At 39.4% G+C, this 23,180-nt stretch overlaps 1 protein-coding gene and 1 non-coding gene across 2 annotated transcripts in view; both read left to right on the forward strand.

Annotated features, from left to right (window-relative positions):
• Positions 1-609: 609 nt before the first annotated feature.
• On the forward strand, positions 610-681 carry TRNAW-CCA (transfer RNA tryptophan (anticodon CCA)). The gene has a single exon. It is a non-coding gene; the product is annotated as a tRNA-Trp (tRNA).
• Positions 682-22,690: 22,009 nt separating this feature from the next.
• The window catches only part of LOC150086105 (serine/threonine-protein phosphatase PP1-gamma catalytic subunit A), an 89,330-nt gene continuing 88,840 nt past the window's right edge, over positions 22,691-23,180 (forward strand). Inside the window, exon 1 of the mRNA XM_090374374.1 lies at positions 22,691-22,920. Within this exon, the coding sequence (XP_090230500.1) occupies positions 22,866-22,920 (55 nt within the window). The 5' untranslated portion in view covers positions 22,691-22,865. The remainder of the gene's footprint in view (positions 22,921-23,180) is intronic.

Below are 23,180 nucleotides of genomic sequence, written 5' to 3' on the forward strand. Positions count from 1 at the left end.
TCATTTCAATACAGTTCTAAAAAAATTAAATTATAAAATTAATTTAAAAATAAATTAAAACAGATTTTTATATTAAAAAAATATATATATGTATATATATATAATATAAATATATATATTTATATTATAAATATAAAATAATAATTTAATTTGTATTAAAATAAATTAAAACTCGTGCACGCGCTTTGGTTATCTAGCATGCCAAGGCGGTGCCATTGTTTATTTCCATATGTAACGTATTTATGTATTCATAGCTGAGGAAGAGACACACACAGTGTCGACATTTTATTTTATTTTATCAAATAGAAGGCAAATAATACGATTTTTTAAACAATAAATTTAATTGTGTTAAATTTTAATAACTATTCATTTAATCTGATGAACAAACATGATGAGCATGAATGGAATTGATGAATTCCGTTCATGCTCATCATGAACGGAATTCATCAATTCCCGAGTTACCCTGAGCAAGAGAAAGATAGAGAGAGTCAGAAGTAGAAAGGAATCACCAAGAAAGAGAAGAATGATTTTTTGTATATAATTTTGAACGTTCCGATACTACTTGATTAAGACTTTCACAACATCTTTTATAAGAAATTTTAACGCCAAGGGCCGGTGGCGCAATGGTAGCGCGTCTGACTCCAGATCAGAAGGTTGCGTGTTCGAGTCACGTCCGGCTCAGTTTAATTTTTTTTCTCATTTTGGGACAGGTGTTGGCGGCAACCCCAACCAGCCCTCTTCTCCACTCCCAAGCTTCTTGCTCTTCCTTCGAGGCTACATATTATAGATCGCTTCTTCCATCATCAAAAGCCTCCATCTAGTTAATCTCATTAAGGCTATTGTATTGTCATTAAGTCAGAAGTAGAAAGGGAGAAGGGAATTATATTTATTTCAAGGCTTATTTAAAATATTCTTGTACCAAATTTCATTTCGATTAGATTGCACATATCCCTTTGCAGGATATTTGTAATTATTTTTCCACAAAAAATACCACCCTGCTTCTATCCATCACGTGTTGACGTTTTTGGCAAACACTTCTTAAGTATACAAGTTTCAACAGCTATGGTACGTTATTTGGTAATCGAAAATACCTGAAATGTAACTCAATGCTTACATTAATGAACTTGTTTAGGGAACTCTTCAACAAATATATTTTCGCTTTTATTTCTCACTGATAAGGAAACCAGATACGTGAGAGTGTGTCAACCCTGTTTCCAATTAATCATTATATCAACCGTGGGCTCTAATCTGGAATGCTAGTTGTTGCCAAAGGGGAAAACGATATTTGCAGGGACCAACGAGACCACATTCTTTCAATAGTGGGGAGAAATATTCTCGACAGGAATAATTAGCTGAAAGAGAAATGACTGGAATGAAAACGTGTTTGTTCAGTGGAGGCATGACATGTCATTCCCCTACCATGAACTTTGGTAGATGTCCATGCGTTTACCACTGGTAGTACGTATACTGTTGCAAAGTGATATTGGGATGAAAAATCGTAATAAGCAGTATTTACTATTTTAGAGAAAATGATGGAGAAAACAACAATTTTTCGATAGTGATTTCAGTTAAGGGGATAAGGGTGCAATATCCCATAATGCTTCTTAACAACAGCATTTAAAAAAAAATAATTATAGAAAAAATATCTACTAAAATATGGAATAAAATTACGTGCAATTTGTGTATTGTTCCATATTAAAAGAGAAATATTAATATATTTTGGAGTGCTGTCAAATTGCTTTAAAGAAGATACTGAAATGGCGCACTACTCTTATCTGAAAGAATTTGAATCAAACTGTCAAAGTTCGTTATGGGAACAACCGTGTGACTCTTTGTTTTGATAACCCTCTTTCTAGAAAGATCTGTGTTCAAAGTTGTCTCTCTGGATGACATATAAAATGAAGATATGTAGCTGGGAAATTATAAAAACAGCTCATTTGGCCTAAAACAATCCATAATGGAAGGAAGATCACATGTGAAAAGACAACTGGTTTCACAGTTCCATGATAAACTAATTAGAAAAGGTTTATGGAAATAAAATAAAATACTAACTGCCGATTCCATCCTGTAATTGAATATATTAAAGCAAATTAACCTAAGAGTTAATACGCTTTGTTTGGTCACACAATAAAATTAACGTTTCAAGAATTATGTTACAAATTTTCATCATCACAAATATTGCATGCAGTTACACATTTTTTCTTCTATAGAGGGTTCTGTAAGTGATGTCATCTGGCTTCTATGGGACCATGTAATCTAAGTCGCTAGCAAAAGCATGGCTATTTCGCCTGACCAGTATGGAGTTAAGATACGAGTAACCCGAGCTCCTAGTGGGGTGAGGTTAGGGAAATTGGCGGAAATGCCACACTACGTTGGATGGCCGGTATGTGTTTTTCAGCAGGGGAAAACAAGTAAGGGACAGTTAGAGCCTTGAAAGCAAAAGATAACGTTGTAAAAGTTCAATTTAAATTTACTTCAAAAGATGGCGGAGATTAAAGACAAGATCTGGAGATGGATCTACCACAATTTTTTTTTTTTACAAGTGTACTTATATCTTATAAAAAATACGCTGGTTGTAGAATTATTATAACTTGTTTTCATTACATTAGAAAGGCACATAAATGAATTTAACTTAACAAGTAAATTAAGCAAATAATTCATGACATTTTTCATACATAGTTAATCGAATGTTGTTGTTGTTGTTGTTGTTTTAGGAGCATCAGCGAGTTCGCCGATGCTCTGTTTGCTGGACAAAAATTCCGAGTTTTCGGGAGAATAAACCATACTACCCTCTCCTGAGACCGACTAACTCAGCCACGTTGTGAAAAAGACCCATAAAAATTCCTCCCATCGGTGAGATTTACAAAGTTTTTAATAATTAAAAGATTATTTTTACACTTTCCCTTTTATTATTTGCAATATTTATAACCAGCTGTAATTCAAAAAACTTATTTGTTAAACAAATATAATGTTTAACAAATTATTTACTAATGCTTCCTGTAAGAACCATGACACTTAAAAACTGAGTAATTTATTCATAAGCGTAATTAGAATCTCAACACGGTAGGGGGGGTTTGAAATTTTACCCTCTCAAATATCGATTTTTTTTACAACAAACATTAAATATGTATGGACTAAAAAACTTGTTTTAATCCAAAGACCACCAATAAAAACTAGGAAAAAAATGGATAACAGCAATCTCTGAAGAAATTCGAATTTTTCGTCCAGCAAACGAACAGCATACGCAACTAGACGCTAGTTGCCTCATAGCCTTAGTCTCCTCTCTTATTCAGCCTTTGTTACGTGACAAATGATTCTAAAATATTATTAATAATTATACTTTTGTCAAGATGCTTATTGTAAACTCCCGATGTGGTCGTGCTGACTTATAATGTGGCATTAATCACGTGGCCTTGTTATTCCACATCATCAGACGAATATCTCATTTAAAAATCCAACGCAGACTCGAGCATGCGGTGGAATAAACTAGCTATCACGTGACACTTTAAAGTTGAGGTGGTCAGAGCACTTCCCGATACAGAAGTCCAAGTAGCAGTGACTTCCTTATCGCAGTGCCAAAAATAGCATCAATTATCTCGATAAGAGTCAACCTGAAAATATGAGCAACAGTAAACTCATTTTAAAAACCTTTAAAATTTTACCTCTGATATGCTAAAATAATTTTTTGTCATCTGCTAATTTGCTGCTTAAAGTTGTTGTTGTAGGAGTTTCAACATCAGCAACTTTGGCCATATTTATAACATATCTGTAAATTGCGTGTGTTCTGTGGTCGGTTTGCTGGACGAAAAACCCTAATTCCCGAGAGAAAAACGATGCTACTTCACCTGAGACTTACTAACTCAGCGACGTTGTGAAGAAGACCAAAAATTCTTCCAGTCATTGATGGGATTCGAACTCTGGTTTTTTCTACCTGGTGTGGGGAGGATGGTTCCACACTAGGTGGAAAAGACATTAAAAGAAAAACTATAAAAGTTCCTCGCGTCTCTGATAGGATTCGAACCCAGATCCTTTCCACACGGTTTGGTAGCACAATGGAGACGATGGAGGTCACGTCAGGGATCACGTTGCACGTCCATCTTATAGGATTAGTTATTTTGGTGCAGAAACAAACAAATCACGAAAGTGCTGTCCTGTTATATTCCAGCAGGACCACATAAATCAGAGGAGTTTATAAATAATCAATTTTTTTTTGACAAGAATATAATCATTAACCATTTAAGTGTTGTGGACTTGAGCCACGTGAATGTCAACTCAAACGTGTGTGCTACTGTATGCAATATTAATTTTCAGGATAATTTTTATTTGTAAGTGCTGGTGGGGGGGATAATTGGCTGATACTATGCAGAAGGAGTAGAGTCACCTTCCACTTCCTTCCACTCTTTTAATTTTAACGTACAACAGTCTGATCCTGGATAATACACTGCTCGAAAAAAATAACAGAACACGTAGGAACCATGTTACTCGTGCAACTTGCGATGAAAGGACAAAATTTGGTATGGTGGTATGTATAAGAATTACCAAAAAGGTCACATTACAGATGTCGATACAAGATGCTCGAAAATATGGTCACATGACGTCACTGCGGCATATGATTCCCTCCAACGGCTAAACAGGCCTGATAGCGGTGACCCATGCTCGATATGCGACGCCCAAGGGCGTCCCATACATGTTCGATTGGATTTAAGTCTGATGATCGTGTTGGACACGGCAGTCGTTGGATATCTTCAGGTATATATATGAGTCCAACATCCCAGGTAAGGCCTAGGTCTGTGTGGGAAGTTACCCTTTGCACCGTTTCCCCGCCAACGAAGATTTGAACATCATTTTTAACTCTTTTTTTGGTTATCGGTAGCTGAGCAGATTCGGAAGGGTTCAGATGCAACCCAATTATGGCTAGATAGTTTTCCAGTTTCATTATCTAGATAGTTTTCCAGTGGCGTTGTCGTGCATGAAAAGAAAATCTGGGCCAACAACACCCCTAAAAAGTCGCAAAACGGGTTTGAGGATTTGTTCTCGGCTCCTCTGCGCAGTCACAGGACCCCCTATCAAAAACATGAAGAGGGGTGCGGCCGTCGATCATTATTCTGCCACACGAGAACACCGCTTCCACCGTAAGTGTCCCTTTCTCTAATGTTGGAAGAATGGTATCGCATTCCTCCTTTTCCACGATAACTTGTCTCCAGATGAAATAACGTCTAGAATCTGTTTGTAGGCAAACGGTATTCATCAGAGAACAGAACTGTACCCCATTTGTTAGGACTCCAAGTTTCATGTTCGTGGCATGTTTCGACGAGCTCTTCGGTAGTTTGGGGTTAATAGGACACAAACCACTGGCTTCCTTGCGTAGAGTCCACTTGAATTAAGATTTAACACAGTCCAGTTGGAAATGTATTCACCTGTAGCCGCAGTACCCTCAAGAGACAGTTGATGACAGGGCATCGTAGGGTTCCGTCTTGCTGTTAGAGCCAGATAGCGGTGTGTTTTTGTTGACATAGCCCTCGTGCGACCTTTGCAAGTTCTTTTTGTAATGGTTCCTGTGTCCTGAAACTGCTTCCATAGTGCCAAGGGCGACATTACACGACATATTGAGCCAACGTGCCACCACCGCCTGCGACTGCCCGACTTTTTTATTATTATTATTAGCCATATGGTGCAAGGAAGCCTGAAGCTTTTGCTGCACCAGCCAAAAAAAAAAAAATTTCTAAGTTACCCTGAGAGAGAGAGAGAGAGAGAGAGAGAGAGAGAGAGAGAGAGAGAGAGAGAGAGAGAGAGAGCAAGAGTAAGAAGCAGAAGGGAATCACCAGGGAAAGAGAAGAATGATGATATCCAGCTAAGGACCCTGGGTGTGCCAAGCCCATACTCACCAGATGTGAGCCCCTGGGGTTCATGTCATCCAACGGCATGCCATCTCAAGAATCAGCTAAACCACAATGACTTACCATCCTGAGTACTGGAGTTGTGGCTGTCCCACAAGCCAAAAAGCGGAAATGAAATGAAGTGAAGGTCGCAAAGTTGTGCTTTTATAGGTATGAATAATTTGCATAATGTGCAGCTCTGTAAGGTGATAGATTTCTATTGAATACAGTACTTGGAATTTGCATGCCAGAATGCCTATTATATCAAATATTCACTTTCGGCAACACTCTTCACAATAAACTATTAATTAAAAACATTTTGTTCTGTTAATTTTGTCGAGCAGCGTATTATAATAACAGAGCATTGTGGTTTGAGTATAGATAATGGTATCCTGCTTTAACTGCGCAGCAGACGTCATCTCAGGGCAACTCGAAATGTTTAAAGCAGGGAACCAACTGCTGAACTTAACAAAAGCAAGAAATTCCTCACATATTTACATCTGAATCCAGAATGGGGAACACGTGTGATCTATCAAACTTTGAAAAAGGTCTTATCGTAGGTGCACTTTTAGCAGGAGAAACAATTCAAGAAACGAAAGACAGAACTGGTTTCTCAAAAGCATCCATTTCAAAGATTTTTAATGACTGGAAAGCAAGCAGTTCTTCCACAGCTCAAAAGCGTATACTGTATATGATAAAAAAAAAAAAAAAAAAAAAACTTCAAGAGCCAAGCCGTCGAACTCTAAGCAGGGGCTATACAGAAAATGTAGATAAAGGAACCACTAGGTGACAGTGATCACAGTGTTCCGATGTGGCCTTTGCATAAAGACGTAACTACCATCAGGGGTTAAAGGAAGGGTTTTTGTTTTTGTAAAGGTGACTATAGTGGTCTCAGACAGTTTTTAAATTCTATATGGTGGGACCAACTGATGATGTTACCAACAGCAGATTCTAAATGGGAAGCATTCAAGGAATTAATCTTGGAATCTACTAGGCTTTTCATACCAACTGAAAAATACTGTTCAAGGTTTATGCCTAAATGGATGCCAGATGAACTAATGAGACTCGTGGCAGAAAAGAGAAATGCATGGGATGCATATAAAGTATCAGGCAACACAGAAGTCTATGGTAGATATAAGCTAGCTAGTCTGTAATCAAGTCACAAAGGAGGTTAGACAAGCGAAGGTGGATTACGAATCTTTGGCAAAGGATGCTAAGAAAAACAGCAAGGACTTCTTTACTTATAACTATAGAAGGAAGGGTGTGAATCAGGTTGGTACATTTGATATCGATGGTTCGACTGTCGATCCTTTTGAATTCAAAATTAAGAAATTTCAATAGCATTATTGCTTTAAGGTGTATGATGAAAGTTTAGAAGCTGTGGATAACGGTATTTATCTCAAATTAGACATAAAACCAATCCTTAGCGCTTGGGTCTTGGCGTCAATCTTTTTGAGGATGCAAAAAGTTCCCTATGATTCTGTATCTCACGCAGTAATGATCTCCCAAAATTATTGACGTTAGTGTTGAAAATATTTATTGCTAAGAAATAAAACAAACATATAATATCATTGTATTTATTGTTGATGATGATTATACTACCTCGAATAAACAAGGCTTCCCCAGTAGAAAAGACTAATGTTACTTATTCTCGGTGGATACCATCACCCAAACGGCACCGTTTCGAAACTTGTTGGCCAGGGTACTTACCTGCCCACCGATGAGAGGCCAACAAGCTTCGAAACGGTGCCGTATCGAACTTGATAGCGTAAGGTATAACGTAAAACTAGATAGCATAATACGTAGAACTGTATTAGGAATCTGTTAGCTTAGTATAGTATTGGAAATTTATAAATCTTATTAATTAATTTTTATTGCAAGCATTCAAGGCAAGGAAGTAATCTTGGAAGCTCCTAGGCTTTTTGTTCCAACTAAGAAACACTGTTCTAGGTTAAGGCCCAAATGGATGTCAGATGAACTAATGAGTTTCGTGGCAGAGAAGAAAAAGGCATAAGATGCATATAAATTATCAGGTGACACAGAAGCCTATGGTAGATGTAAGCTAGTCTGTAATCAAGTCACAAAGGAAGTTAGGCAAGCGAAGGCAGATTATGAGAAATCTTTCTACAAAGGATGCAAAGAAAAACAGTAAAGATTTCTTTACTTATATAAACTATATAAGGAAGGGGATGAATTGGTCCACTTGATATCAATGGTTTGACTGTAGATGATCATTCTCAGATAGCTGCCAAACAAAATGAGTATTTTGCATCTACATTCACGCATAAGGAGTTATTCAAGGACGGGAATGCCAGAGGTGTATTAAACTCTGGCAGTAAGCTAGATAATCTTGTAATAACTAAGAGTAAAGTAGAGGAGAAATTGTTGAAGATAAACATAAGAAAGGCACCTGGGGTGGATGGAATCTATCCAGTTATATTAAAGCAGGTGGCAAAGGAAGTAAGCAAACCTTTATCCATAATTATGAGAGCATCCTTGGACTCAGGGGAAATCCCCACGGACTGGAGATGTGCAAATGTATTTCAAATTCACAAAGGAGGTTCAAAGGGCGACACGAGTAATTCAAAACCTGTTAGTTTGACTTCTGTTCCAGGGAAAATAATGAAGTCACTAGTTAAAGAAGCATTACAAGATCATCTAGACAATACTGCAGTAATAATTCAGACACAGCATTGGTTCGTTAAGGGGAAGTCTTGTCTGACCAATTTGATTGGATACTATGACGTGGTCACAAAGGAGCTGGATGCAAACAATAATTTTGATTTCAGGAAAGCTTTTGATACTGTTGCACATGGAAGACTACTATGCAAATTGGAGCAGTATGGCATTAAGGGCAAGTTGCTACAATGGATAAACGGATGGTTGAGTGGGATAAGACAGAGAGTCGTAATCAGTGGACACAGCTCTTCGTGGACTAACGTTATTAGTGGTGTTCTCCAGGGTTCAGTGTTGGGCCCATTGTTGCTTTGCGTATTTATCAATGATATTTATGAAAGTATATCAAGCTTAATGTTAAAGTTTGCAGTTGATACAAAGATTGGCAGGGTTGTTAATAACAGTAATGACAGTACGCTGCTGCAACCGGATCTGGAAAAGTTGGGCAGATGGGATGAGAAGTGGCAACTGAACGTTGACAAATGCACAGTACTGCATATGGGTAGAAGTAACCCCAGAATAACATACCAATTTGGTGGTGTTGCACTCAGAATGGTAGAGAATGAAAAGGACCTGGGGGTAACTGTACAGTCAGATATGAAGTTTTCTGAACAGTGCAGACAGGCTGCTATAGTAGGTCATGGGTTTTTTCAATGATATACAGGAATTTTGCTATTAGGGATAAGGAGGCTATTATCCCATTATATAAGGCAATGGACAGTTGCTGGATGTAGTGTTTCTACAAGGAGTACAGAGAAGGGCAACAAGACTGGTGAGGGGAACAAAGGCGGTATTCTTAAGAAGAAAGGCTTAAGTTCTGCAAATTGCAGGGTCTGGAAACTAGGAACTTTCGAGGCGATGTGATAGAGGTGTATAAGGCCTTGAATGGATTTAGCAGGCTCAATGCTGATAGGATCCTTCCTCTTGCTCAGATTACAAAACTGAAGGGAAACAAACTGAATTTGAGGAAAGACATTTGTCGAACAGATGTCCGGAACAGTGGGTGGTTGATAGTAGGAACAAACTTCCATCTGTCGTTTTGGAAGTTGATAGCCTAAGTAAATTCAAGGCAGAACTAGACAAACATTTGGAATGAATGGATGGGGGAAATGGGAAGGTTTTTTTTTTTTTTTTGTTTTTTTGGCTGATGCTGTACAAGCTTGCTTTCTTGCATCGTATGCCTCTAGTAATGCTAATGGTGATGCTTTTCTTCTGTTTCTATAGCCAGCCAGATTTTAACACTATTCAATGCAAAATGGTCATAATGCTCACAGCAGAATAAACTTTGTCATCACAACGAGTTGCCCTGATATTGCAGTACGAGATGCCATGCGTTTCAAAGAAACCACCTGCTATGTGAGAGGAACCACTAAGTGTTGAAGTCAACTGTCACTTTTAAATGAACGATAGAAAAACTAGTTGTCGATGCCATTCCTTCGAAAGTAGTGCGATTTCTAGGGTAATGCGTTACAAAGGCTGGGCAGGGCTGTTACAAATAGTTGTCAGCACTATTGCAATTAATGAAAAATATTATTACATTTTTTCTATTCTATCTCTTGAATTTTGTCTAATTATTGTCGCTGAAGACCACCTGCTGATCGAAAGACCAGCAAATCCTGAACCAGAATGTTATATAAACATTCTGTCTTATTATATTCAACTAATTTTCGGATTAATCTTATGACGATCCAATTTGCTTGAAAGTAGCGCACTATCAGGGCAACTCGTTGCGAAGGCAAATTTTGTTCCATAAGAACTTTTAAGCAGTTTAAATCCTGCTGGTTGCAAAAACACATGAAAGGACAACATTATGTAGTTTCAATAAAATCAAATAGCGTTAGTTAATTTATAATTTTGAATTTTATTTAAATTTTAAACAAACTTATATGTATAACTTCAATGACCTTAAATGAAAAACATAATCTTGCTTTCAGAGTATTTAGCCTACTAAATACTCCTTTCAGAGTATTTAGTAGGGAGAATTAATGTGGCCCCTATATCGTTCAGGCTTTATTTCTAGATAGGATGATTCCAAAAAGCTGTCGAACTTTCTAGGAATCAAGGTCTTTTTCGTATTTAATTCTTCTACATTCCAGCATCCAGTATTACCAACATTCAAAGGATCAATTTGAGTACACAAAAACAAAATAAATTCAAAGTTGTCAAAGGGCTGAAAAACTACCAAACAACAACAAAACTATAATTTTTATCTTCAAAAAGTGACTGTCCAATTCCAACTTGACTTTTACCAAATTTTTTACCTTGGTCAACTTTGTAGGCATCTCAATCCGGTGTTCCACAACATGCTGCCCAAAAGTTCATCGGTGATTATTTTTTCCAACCTGCATGGAAGATAATTATAACTAATCTTTATTAATTAGATTTTTAAGAAGTAACTGAATGTACTTTTTTAATTTATATAATATTTATATAATTATAATAATATAAAGTTTATAATTTATAATTGTAATTTCTTTAGTTTATTTTAATTAATATTATAATGTTTTTGATATAAAATTATAATATTACCCTGCAATAGATGTTTTCATAAAGATCATAGGAATTGTATTCAAATTTCAAATCCTACATGTTTCAAAGGATGCCAAAGAATTTGCAGTGATAGGGGAAAAATAGTTGAAAGGTGGATGGTGTACTGAAAAACTTTTCCAGTTGCACTGAAAAAGGTGGCAGATGATTACATCCAAGAATTAGTAATGTTACTGAGATCATCTTTGGATTCACGGATTATTCCCTTGGACTGGAGAAGTGTCAACGTTTCCCTAATCCACAAAGGAGGGGGCTAAAAAAATAATGTAATTATAGACCAGTGAGTTTGACTTTTGTGATTGGTAAGGTCATGGAGTATAATTGCGTTAGATGGTGGAATACAGGGGAAGCTGTAATTGTCTGCTGATGGCTTAAAAGATTGAGGGTAGATAACGATCCGAACCAAGCTGTACTACTTCAAAAGAATTTTGATCGACCGCAATGGTTAAAGACGCATTGCAGAACCATTTGGAAAATAACGGCGTCTTAAATGTGGCCCAATGTGGTTTCGCGAAAGGGCCATCTGGCCAGATGAATATGATAAACTACTATGAAGAGGTAATAAAGCAGTTGAATGCAAGAAACAACTGTGAAATTATTGTAGGAAGCGTTATACGTGCCAAAATTGGCTTGGTTGCAGCGCAGAACGGACCGAAGTGCACTAGAACACGGTTTTAGTTCGCTAGTTCCAGCAGTAATGCCACGTACATACTTTATTGTTAAAAAATAAGATAGTATATTAACGAGTTTCGTTTTGTAAATTCCAGTTCGAGTCTTGAAAACAAGTTAAAAGCTTATGAACTGGAGTTGGTAAGTAAGTGGGAGTTCCCTAGTGATCGGTGCTCGGATCGCTCTTCTTTCTTTGCTTCCTACATGATATTGATGGTGGAATACAAAGAAAGCTGTAATTGTCTGCTGATGGTTTAAAAGATTGGGAGGGATTCTAGTTCAAAAGAATTTTGATCCACCGCAAGTATGGTCTTGAACACTTTGCAAATGTAATCCTCCTGGCCATATCAAGAAGGAAGGCCGCTATTGTTAATAATAAGAGATCTTCAAACATTCGGTCATGATGTTGTTTGTAAAAACCTTGGTCACAGTTACCAAAGAATCATCCAAGAAGTTTAGGAACATGCGGATCAGTTGTCAAAGAGGTTCAACATGTGCAAAGAGTGCCACTGCTTATTCGTATGGCTTAGTTGCTTCTTGCTAAGCCATAAACAACTCATTCTAATCGCTATGGAGAGTTTGCATCAAATGGATTCCAACAATAAAACAACAAGTTTTATCGTTGTTAAAACTTGTAAAACAGCACAAGTTAGGATGGAAGCAAGTTTTAAAGAAGTCGCAATTGGGGAAGCAGAAAAGTATTCAGTGAAGTGATGAACCTTGGTATACGCTGTTTTAATCAGATGGAATGACTTGAATATGGTGCTAATCAGGAAGACATTTTGAAAAGGACTACATTATCCCTAATATGCAGCATTGTGAGAGATATATGATGCTTCGAGCATACTTTTATGTAGTGTGGTGTTGTATTCATGATTTTTGTGGATGACACTTTGCTGATGGAGTGATATTGTGACATTCTCACCAATCTGTTTCTTCTATCATTGTTGCAATTTTATGGCCAGATGCAAACTGAGGAACTTGAAAGTGGCCACAGGTGTCAATTCTCATAAAAACGAATACAGACATTTTTATGTTTAGGGAATGTGTTTAGGAGATTTGGACACAAACAAGAATCAGCCTCTCCTTAAACGGGAGATACTAATTCTTGTTTGTATCTAGTTGTTTAAACGTCTTGGCATGGTCTTTGGTGCAGAACTGACCTAATGTGATCTCAGTAGAAATCACTGTGGGAAAAATTGAAAAATATGAGGACTCTCATCAGAGGCTATCAGCACTAGGTATTTTTCCTCCCTTTTAAAGACCCTATTTAAATTGACCCTATTTATTAAAATGCACTGTTTGCTTGATGTTTGCGGAGCAGTCGGGTACGGGACATGATACTGCCAAGGGGGATGTCTTTGTGTGTGCACGATGTAAGGAGTGCAAGGAAATCAGGCGACAACTCAGCGTTGTTATGGGCCTTTATGAGACCTTGAAGGACAGGGTGGATGCCCTCGAAGGAAATAAATTGAGGGGCCCATCAAGCTCTCAGCTGCCCACATCAACGCCAGAGCTTGCACTTGGTCATCAGGCAACACAGGGGCAGCCCCCTAGGCAGAATGCGCTGGTCCCACAGGAACTAGTAGTTATTGGTGACTCTATTGTCAGGGAAACGGGGAACATACTTTGTAAAAAGGATAGGTGGAATAGGACCAGGGTATGTCTGCCAGGGCCAAAGGTTGATGACGTTGTAGAGCGGATATCATCTTTTAAGGGCACAAAGGGTGATATAGTTGTACACGTTGGCACTAATGATATTAAGAGTAGGAGACCGGCGGAATTACTTAGCAAGTACAGGTCACTGTTGAAAAAAAGCCGTGAATTAGGGTTGAACTTGAAAGTGTCTGCAATTCTGCCCAGACACGATAGGAGGGAGTATATGATGAGAGCCTTGTCGATCAATTCGGCCCTGGAGGGATTGTGCAAGGCTCAAGGGGTAGAATTTTTTTCAGCCTGGACTGTACTTGTTAACAGGAGAGATTGCTTCTAAAGGGATGGGATACACTTAAATAGAAAGGGTGCAAGAATTTTTGCTGATGCTGTCGAGGCAGTGTTAGGTGGGTCGGAAAACTGCTAGTTGGGGGGGATACAAGGACTAATAGATTAACAGTAGCCACTGGCAGAGGTGGAAGTGATTCTTGCACTGCTTCTATTCAAATGAGCAGAAGTCTGAAAAACAAGATGCAGGATATTTCAGAGACTGCTGGTAGTCATTTGCGTTACAAGTAAACACATGGGTTGTGTTAGGGTAGCTAAGAATAGAAACAGGTGCATGTATACCTGCGTGTACACCAATGCTAGGAGTTTGGTAAATAAATTTGATGAATTTGAGGTATTGCTCAAAACATCAAAGGCAGATATTGTTGGGATATCAGAGACGTGGTGTCACACAGATATAAGTAATGCGGAACTGGAATTTGGGGAATACAATGTATATAGAAAGGATAGACAGGACAGGAGGGGAGGAGGGGTTATGATATTAATTAAGAAACACATAAAGTCAAAGGAAGTGAAGTCAGTTGACATCGATGGACAGGGCAGTGTCGAGTCAGTTTGGTGTGACATAAGCATAGGGAAATCAAAATTGAGAGTAGGAGTGTGCTATAGGCCTAATGACTCTGATGAGTATATTGTACAGGGAAATAGAGTGGGCCAGTAAATCAGAGAGTCTTATAATGGGGGATTTTAATTTCCCAGATATTGACTGGAATTTGTGGGTTGGTCACTCGCACACTAGCAAGGCTTTTGTGGATTTATTGGATGATTGTTTTCTACATCAGCATGTTCGTGAGGCAACAAGAGGGAGCAATACTCTTGATCTGATTATCAGTAGTGATTCTTCATGCATTAAGAACCTGCAGATAAATGAACCACTAGGTGGCAGTGATCACAGTGTGTTGAAGTGGGATTTACTCAAGGAGGTAACTACCATCAGAGGTAAAGGGAAGGGCTTTTGTTTTCGTAAAGGCGACTATGATGGTCTGAGACAGTATTTAAATTCTATACAGTGGGACCAACTGATGATGTTACCAACAGCAAACTCAAAATGGGAAGCATTCAAGGAACTAATCTTGGTGGCTACCAGGCTTTACATACCAACTAAGAAATATTGTTCAAGGTTTAGGCCTAAATGGTTGTCAGATGGACTAATGAGACATGTGGCAGAGAAGAAAAATGCATGGGATACATACAAATTAATGGGTGACATGGAAGCCTATGATAGATATAAGTTGGTCTGTAACCAAGTCACAAAGGAGATTAGGCAGGCAAAGGCAGACTACGAAAAATCCTTGGCAAAGGATGCAAAGAAAAACAGAAAGGAGTTCTTTACATACTTGAACTCGAGAAGGAAAGGGATGAATCAGATTGGTCCACTGGATATTGATGGTTCAACAGTTGAGGATCCTGCTCAGGTGGCTAACAATCTAAACGAGTATTTTGCATCTACATTCACGCATGAGGAGTTATTCAGGAAGGAGAATGATGTAGGTAAAGTAAACATTGGCAGTGAGCTGGATGATTTTGTAATAACCGAGAGGAAAGTGGAGGAGAGATTGTTGAGGATAAACATAAAAAAGGCACCTGGGGTGGATGGGATCTATCCAGTTATATTAAAGGAGGCAGCAAAGGAAGTATGCAAACCCCTAGCCATAATTATGAGAACTTCTTTGGACTCAGGGGAGGTACCCATAGACTGGAGATGTGCAAATGTAACCCCAATTCACAAAGGAGGATTAAAGGCTGACACAAGTAATTATAGACCTGTTAGTTTAACTTCTGTTCCAGGTAAATTAATGGAGGCACTGGTTAAAGAAGCACTGCAGGATCATCTAGACAAGAATTCAGTTATAGCTCAGACGCAGCATGGTTTTGTTAAGGGCAGGTCTTGCTTGACCAATTTGATTGGATACTATGATGTAGTCACAAAAGAACTGGATGCAGGGAATAACTTTGATATTATATATTTGGATCTTAGAAAGGCTTTTGATACTGTTGCACATGGAAGACTGCTGCACAAATTGGAGCAGTGTGGCATTGGAGGCAAATTGCTGCTATGGATAAGGGGATGGTTGAGTGGCAGAAGACAGAGAGTGGTAATCAATGGACACTGCTCAACGTGGACTAATGTTATTAGTGGAGTTCCTCAAGGTTCAGTGTTGGGTCCATTGTTGTTTTCGGTGTTTATGAATGATATTGATGATGGGATATCAAGTTTAATGTCTAAGTTTGCAGATGATACAAAGGTTGGCAGGGTTGTTAAGGACACTACTGACGCTATGCTGCTGCAACAGGATCTGGAAAGGTTGAACAGATGGGCTGAGAGGTGGCAAATGAAGTTTAACATTGACAAATGTAAAATACTACATATGGGTAACAGTAACCCCAGAGCAATGTATCAACTCTGCGGTACTACACTGACAGTGGTGGAGAATGAAAAGGACCTGGGGGTAATTGTGCAGGCAGATATGAAGTTCTCTGAGCAGTGCAGACGAGCTGCAAGAGTAGCTCATGGTGTCTTGTCAATGATATACAGGAATTTTTCTAGCAGGGATAAGGAGGTGATTATTCCCTTGTATAAGGCAATGGTTAGGCCACATCTTGAGTACTGTATACAGGTCTGGAGGCCTCATTTCAAGAAGGATGTAGAGCTGCTGGAACGGGTACAGAGAAGGGCAACAAGATTAGTAAATGGAACAAAGGGTTGCTCTTACGAAGAAAGGCTTAAGTTTTGCAAATTACAGAGTCTGGAGACTAGGCACCGGCGAGGTGATCTGATAGAGGTGTATAAGGCTTTGAATGGTTTGAGCATGCTCAATGCCAATGGGATTCTTCATCTTTCTCAGAATAATCACCTCAGAGGGCATAAATTCAAATTGAGGAAGGACGGATGTCGGATAGATGTGCGGAAATTTGCCTTTGGCCAGCGGGCGGTTGGTTGGTGGAACCGACTTCCATCACTTGTTGTTGAAGTTGATAGCCTAAACAAATTTAAAGCTCAACTGGACAGGTATTTCGAACGAACGGAGGGGTGAAATGGGAGAGGGTTTTTTTTTTTTTTTTTTTTTTTGGCTGATGCTGAATAAGCTTGCTTTCTTGCATCATATGCCTCTACTAGTGCTAATGCTAATGCTAATTTCGTAATATTCCTCCCCACAGTTTTTCTCCATTGTTTCTGGTCTTCTGGGTATTGATGCAGTCTATTATTATTATTAGTATTGCTCTTATATCATTTCTCCCTGATTGGGGGTTCCACCACGTGACGGATATTGCTACAAAGTACACAGGATGGTTATTGTTATGTCTGGTGTTACTGTTTGTCGAGGAATTCTCTGACTATCCTACAGGTGTTCAGGATTGTGACTTTCTGTAGTTCCTTGTAGGTGTTCGCTGGGAGACCTATTGCTGCTAGGCTGTTATATAAGGTCTTTGGCACCATACCTGTGGTTAACACGATGATCGGGATGGTCATTACTTGTTGCATATGCCATCTCTTTGATCTCCTGTCTTAGGTTCGTGTACTTCCTGATCCCCCCCATTGGTTTTCTGCAGGTTGCCAGTGTCAGGTACCGCTATGTCAGTTAGATAGGTAGCCTTTTCCTTCTTGTCCACAAGGGTTATGTCCGGTCTATTGTGCGAGATTGTCCTATCCGTTATTATGGCGCTGTCCCAGTACAGCTTGTGGGTTGGGGTCTCTAGTACTGACTGGGGTTCGTACTTGTAGTATGGTACACTTTCTTTGATCAACTGGTATTTCCTTGCTAGCTTCTGATGTATTATCCTGGCTACCTTGTCGTGTCGATGCGTGTACGCAGTCTGGGTGATCACCTTGCACCCTGCGGTGATGTGTTGGATTGTTTCTGAGGCCAGGTGGCATCGTCGATATGTGTCATCGGACACTCCGGGCTCCTTGGCGATGTATTTTCTATAGTTTCTGGTGTTGATTACCTGGTCTTGGATGGCCAGCATGAATCCTTCAGTTTCGGGGAAGAGCGTCCCGCTCATGAGCCATGCATTTGAAGCAATTTTATGTATGTGATCTTGATGGAGATCATTGTAGTGTCTGCCATGGAGTGTCTTCTCTGCCCATTTTTCTTGCTTCGTTTGTGCCTCCTGGTTGGGGGGGGGGAAAACTCCTCGCTTAGGTTGAATCGGGTATACTGCTTGTCTGTCTTCCTTATGGCCTGCTGGAGTGCTGTTGTGTGTTTCCGAAATAATCCTCCAGGTTAACTATCGCTGTCTTCTGTTGCTCAATGAGGTCTATCAGGCCCCTTTCTCCTTCTTTTCGGGAAATTGTCAGTCTCTCTACAACAGATTTCGGGTAGTGTTGGCGGCTCTTGGTCGTAATTGTCCTTGTCTTTCTCATGGTATCCACCAGCTCGGTGTTAGTTCAGTCTTTTTATGGCTTTAACTGTGTTCCCTCTGTTTAGCTTTGCTTTCTCTGATGGTATTTTTCGGTCAGGCAGGCCTTAATTTCCTTGTGCTGTAACTGCTGAGTCTGCATCATCCCCAAGTATTTGTAGGCCTCTCTCTCTCTGCCATGGCTTCGATCTCTTTCCCAGTCTGCAGCTGGTTTCGGTTGACTAATTTTCCCTGGTGCAATCCGTGCGTCTTGCATTTGTCTAGACCAAATTCCATCCTAATATTATTGCTGAATTCTTCGGTGATTTGAAGTAGTTGCTGGCGGTGCTTCTCGGTGCCTGCATAGAGCTTGATGTCATTCATGTACATCAGGTGGGTGAGGGTGTACAGGTTCTTCCTTCCTTCTTTGAGGTTATATCCGTACTTGCTACTATTGAGCATGGTGGATAGCGGGTTAAGTGCTAGACAGAACTTATTATTATTATTAGCCATATGATGGCTTATGCTGCACCAGCCAAAAAAAATTCCCAAGTTACCTGAGAGAGATAGAAGTAGAAAGGAATCACCAAGAAAGAGAAGAATAATAATATCCAGCTTAATACCCTTGGTGTGCCAAGCCCATACTCACCAGATGTGAGTCCCTGGGGTGATATACACTGAGTGATCACTGAATTATGACCACCTACCTAATACTTCGTAGGTCCTCCTTTTGCTCTCAGTACAGCCGCTATCCTACGTGGCATTGATTCAACAAGATGTTGAAAGCGTTCGGGAGGTATGGCAAACCAAGCTGTGTGTAATGCGGTCAGCAATGCAGGTGATTAGTGTATCCAGACGTCTGATATACCTATCCATAGTGTCCCACAAGTGCTCTATGGGATTGATATTGGTGGAGTTCGGAGGCCAATTGATATACTGGAACTCAGAACTGTGTTCCTCAAACCATTCCTGCACAACAAGTGCCCGATGGCTCGAAACATTATCATCTTGGAAGACACCATCGCCATTCATGAAAAAGTGTAGCATAGTGGTGTGTACACAGTCAGCAAGCAGTTGACGATAGCGGAGACCAGTGATACGTTGTTCCACATGCACCAGGGGTCCAAGTTCCTGCGAGTGAAACACGCCCCACACTATACAACAGCCTCCACCTGCCTGCACTTTTGATACCATGCATGATGGATCAAGAGCCTCATGTTGTTGAAGCCAAATCCGTACCCGACGATCCACCGTGTGGAGTAAATAACGTAACTCATCCGACCAGCACACCTTCTTCCAGTATTCTAATGTCCAACTTGCATGCTCTTTGCACCAGGCGAGTCTTTTACGCCGATGGTTAGGAGACTCCTACAGCATTCTCTCCTAACCTTGGTTAGGAGAGGATGCCGTAGGGGTCGTCTGCTGGTATAGCCCATACGTAGAGCGTGCGACGCATGGTCATGCCAGATATTGTTCCGGGTTGGCCCATGTTGTATTGGGTAGTCAACCCTTCACCAGTGCTGCGCCTCTTCGCCTGTACGAGTCGTCCGACCCTGCGCTCGCCTCTAACATCAACCTTTCGCTGACCTTTGCAGTACTGCGGTCGGGTCATTGTTTGACTATTTTGAGACCAGTCTTGGTACACTTTAACTACGGCGGCTCTCGAATACCCCACCAGTTCAGCCGTTTGGGAAATCGAGGCACCAGCTGCTCAAGCACCCACAATCTGTCCTTTATCAAAGTCCGATAAATCCTTCCTTTTAACCATTACGCTCGGAATTCTAATAACTACTGACACCTTATCTATGCTACGTAGGTCGACTAACTCTGCACTCTCGTACCTCACGTGGTCAACGGGTCGCATTCAGTTTTAATAGAAGTGGTTATAATTCAGTGAGCATTCAGTATATATAGAAAGGCAGCAATTTCAGAGGGGTCATCCTCGGAAAATGTATTTGAAATTAATGTAAAATATATTTCGATTTTTCATTTAATAGAGGTTAAAAATGTTTTTTTTTGTTTAGTAAAGTTTATTTCATAACAATGAATATTTCTATTTATAATTAATAATTCTAATAAAAAATAAATTATTATAAAATATTCATCTATGTTTTACTCTGAAATGTGTATGTCCTTTGGACATTTCAGGTACGTAAGAAATCGTTGTTTCTCAGCATTTCAAGAATTCTGATCTTTAAAGTGAAGCATTATAGGAATATGAGATCTGCCAAAATTGTTATCCAAACTAAATGAGTTATTTCTTTGAGAGAGAGAGAGAGGCCACCCTTATTTATTTTACCATCCGGGTTGTTGTGGGTGTAGTTTGTTTTAAATTTTTTTTTCTGTTCATACTACGGCACGAGCACATAATAAAAGAGGAATTCAGATAGAGAGAATACAATTATATTATGCCATATTTAATGCCCTCGTAGGTAGTATAGTTGGTAGAATCGCATTCCTCCTCACAACGGGTTGAAAAGAATTCGAATCCCATCAATGACGTGAAAATTTTTACAGTTCTTTCTCAAGACGTGGCTCAGGTAGTCGGTCTCAGAGGAGGGTAGCATGTTTTTTTGTTCCGGAAACTTGGGTTTTCGTGCAGCAAACAGATAATCAAACACTAGCAATTTACAGACACATTAACACGGTGCAGTATGGCTAAAATTGCTGATGGACCTAAAACCCTGTAACAACCACCCAACATCGAACCAGTTAATGCATAGCATCATGTTAATTCGTAATAAATCACCGAAGTAGGTGAAATGGCATCGTTTTTGTTACATCTCCTATTGTGAATGCCTTCACAACGAGTTGCCCTGCTATTGTACTACTTTGAATAAACAATACTTCGCCGGGGAGGAAGACTAATGTTACTTATTATCGGCGGATACCACCATCCAGATAGCACCTTTTCAAGGCTTTTTTGAAAATGTGCTTAATAATAATGAAAGGGGCAGTAACTCCTCAAACTCACACTCCCTCAACTCATAAATGCCTCTAATAGGCAACACTTCTTCAGTAGAGAAGACTGTTGTTACCTATTCTTGGCAACATCAAGCTCTTTGAGACAGCACCGTTTCAAGGCTCATTGGCCACTCTTCGGTGGGTGGTTACCCTGGTGTTACAATGAGTGACACCCCAGTTATGAAGTATAACTCCCGAATATGAGAGATGCCAGATAGTGCGCAACAGTATAGACTGAAAAGGTTTTAGGGCCAAAAGCCTCAGGTCCAGACAACAGAATTTTCTGTTTTTCAGACGACAGAAAATTCACTAATCGAACAAGTTAATGCATAACATCGTGTTAGTTCGTGATAAATCAACAAAGTGGGTGAAATGGCATCGTTTTTATTGTCTCATATTGGGAATACCTTCACAACGAGTTGCCCCACTGGTCTTCTTCTAATATGATGCTATTTACAAACTTGTTCGATTAGTCAATTTTCCGTAGTCTGAGGCTTTTAGCCCTAAAACCTTTTCAACCAACGACCAAATCTAGTAATCACAAGAGCTTTGCCTATGGTAGCACAGTGGCATCATCATGGTCCTTCCCACAACGGGTGAAAAGGGCTTTTATCACTCCTTGGCTGAGTTAGTTATGTAGTCTCAGATAGATAGCAAGGTTCTCCTCCTGACTTCCGGGAACTCCGGTTTATCGTCCAGCAAAAATAGGCAAATCGACCAGATAACACTTGGAATTCAATTCACGAACATAATCCATTGGGTAGTTGAATTAACCTTCCGGGTGGCCCTAGTGTGACATTCTTAGGGTCACTCAAAGTGCGTGCAATTTTGTACTCTTGTGTTGACCACTCAGCTACGGAGGCTATTCTTTTTTAATTATTTTTTTTTGTTGTGCTCGTAGCTGTTTTAACTTTTTTTTTTTTTTAGGTTCTGAATTTACAGAAATTTATTTTAAAAGTTAGTTAGTTGCCGTTGTTTGAAGTGCATATTGAAGTGAAGTTTGAAGTGAAGAGAAACGTGTGGTCGAACTTTCCGGTGTGAAGTGGTTTCTCCATTAAGGCAATGCCGGGCCCCATAAGGCTAATATTGAGCAGGCAGTGATCACTGCCATAGGTGCCGAAGTTCTTTCATATTCCCCTTATTCACCGGACTTACTAAAAGCTCTTCGCGTCCGACACGAAGATGCTCGCAGAGCCACAACGGAAGCCCTTCGCAGACTTTCGAAAAATGGCCTGCAAGAAGCATTTATTGCGTGGGTACGACGGTGGCAAAAGTGTGTGAAGTTCAAGGTAAAGTATTTCGAGAAGAAGAAATCCACAGAAGATTCAGATGATGACAATTAAGATAAGATCTTGCACTAGTCCGCGAATTAAATGATCACCCCTCGTATATTGCAGTTTGGTGTAGTTATGGAAATTATTGCTCTTTCTGGGTACGGTAAATTGGACAAGGTTGTCTATCTTTTCCAAAGCCCTACTTCCTCCTAACTATCCATCCGTTATTCAGCTTAAAATCATAAATTTATAAAATTTTTTAACTTCTTAATTATTGAATATGTTGTTATTATTTGCTTTTTTTTAGAAACGACAAAGAGCCCTCTACAGGTAAAACCGGAGTAGTGGACTGGTGTTTTGAGCGAACTGTCATGACGTCACTGTTTACTACAGCCATTTTCGAAGCCACGGTAGATTGATTTGTGAGAGGAGAGCTTTAATTGCTAGTCGATATCATTTCCATCCTTGTCTGAAATTAAGCAATATTGCTACTTTGCTATTTACTGAGATTAATCTGATGGCTGATGCAGATAAATTGAATATAGACAGCATAATAGCTCGTCTTCTTGAAGGTAAATTTTACCTCATATCTCTTCTAATGTCACTTCTTTTACATTGGTTTGAATTGATTTTCATCATTTTTATTATTTCATAAACTACAGTATGATAACATTTATTTTATCTGCTTTACTTGAATAGCAAGTTTGAAATGTTATCCAAACTAAGTGAGCTTTCTTTGAGAAGTGAAGCGGCCTTATTTATTTTGCCAATTGGATTGTTGTGGGCGTAGTTTGTTTGTAGTTGTTATAAATACATGAATAGCACAGATATA

This window comes from Mastigoproctus giganteus, chromosome 5 (assembly GCF_048544385.1).
Source record: "Mastigoproctus giganteus isolate SK-2022 chromosome 5, ASM4854438v1, whole genome shotgun sequence".
Lineage (NCBI taxonomy): Eukaryota > Metazoa > Arthropoda > Arachnida > Uropygi > Thelyphonidae > Mastigoproctus > Mastigoproctus giganteus.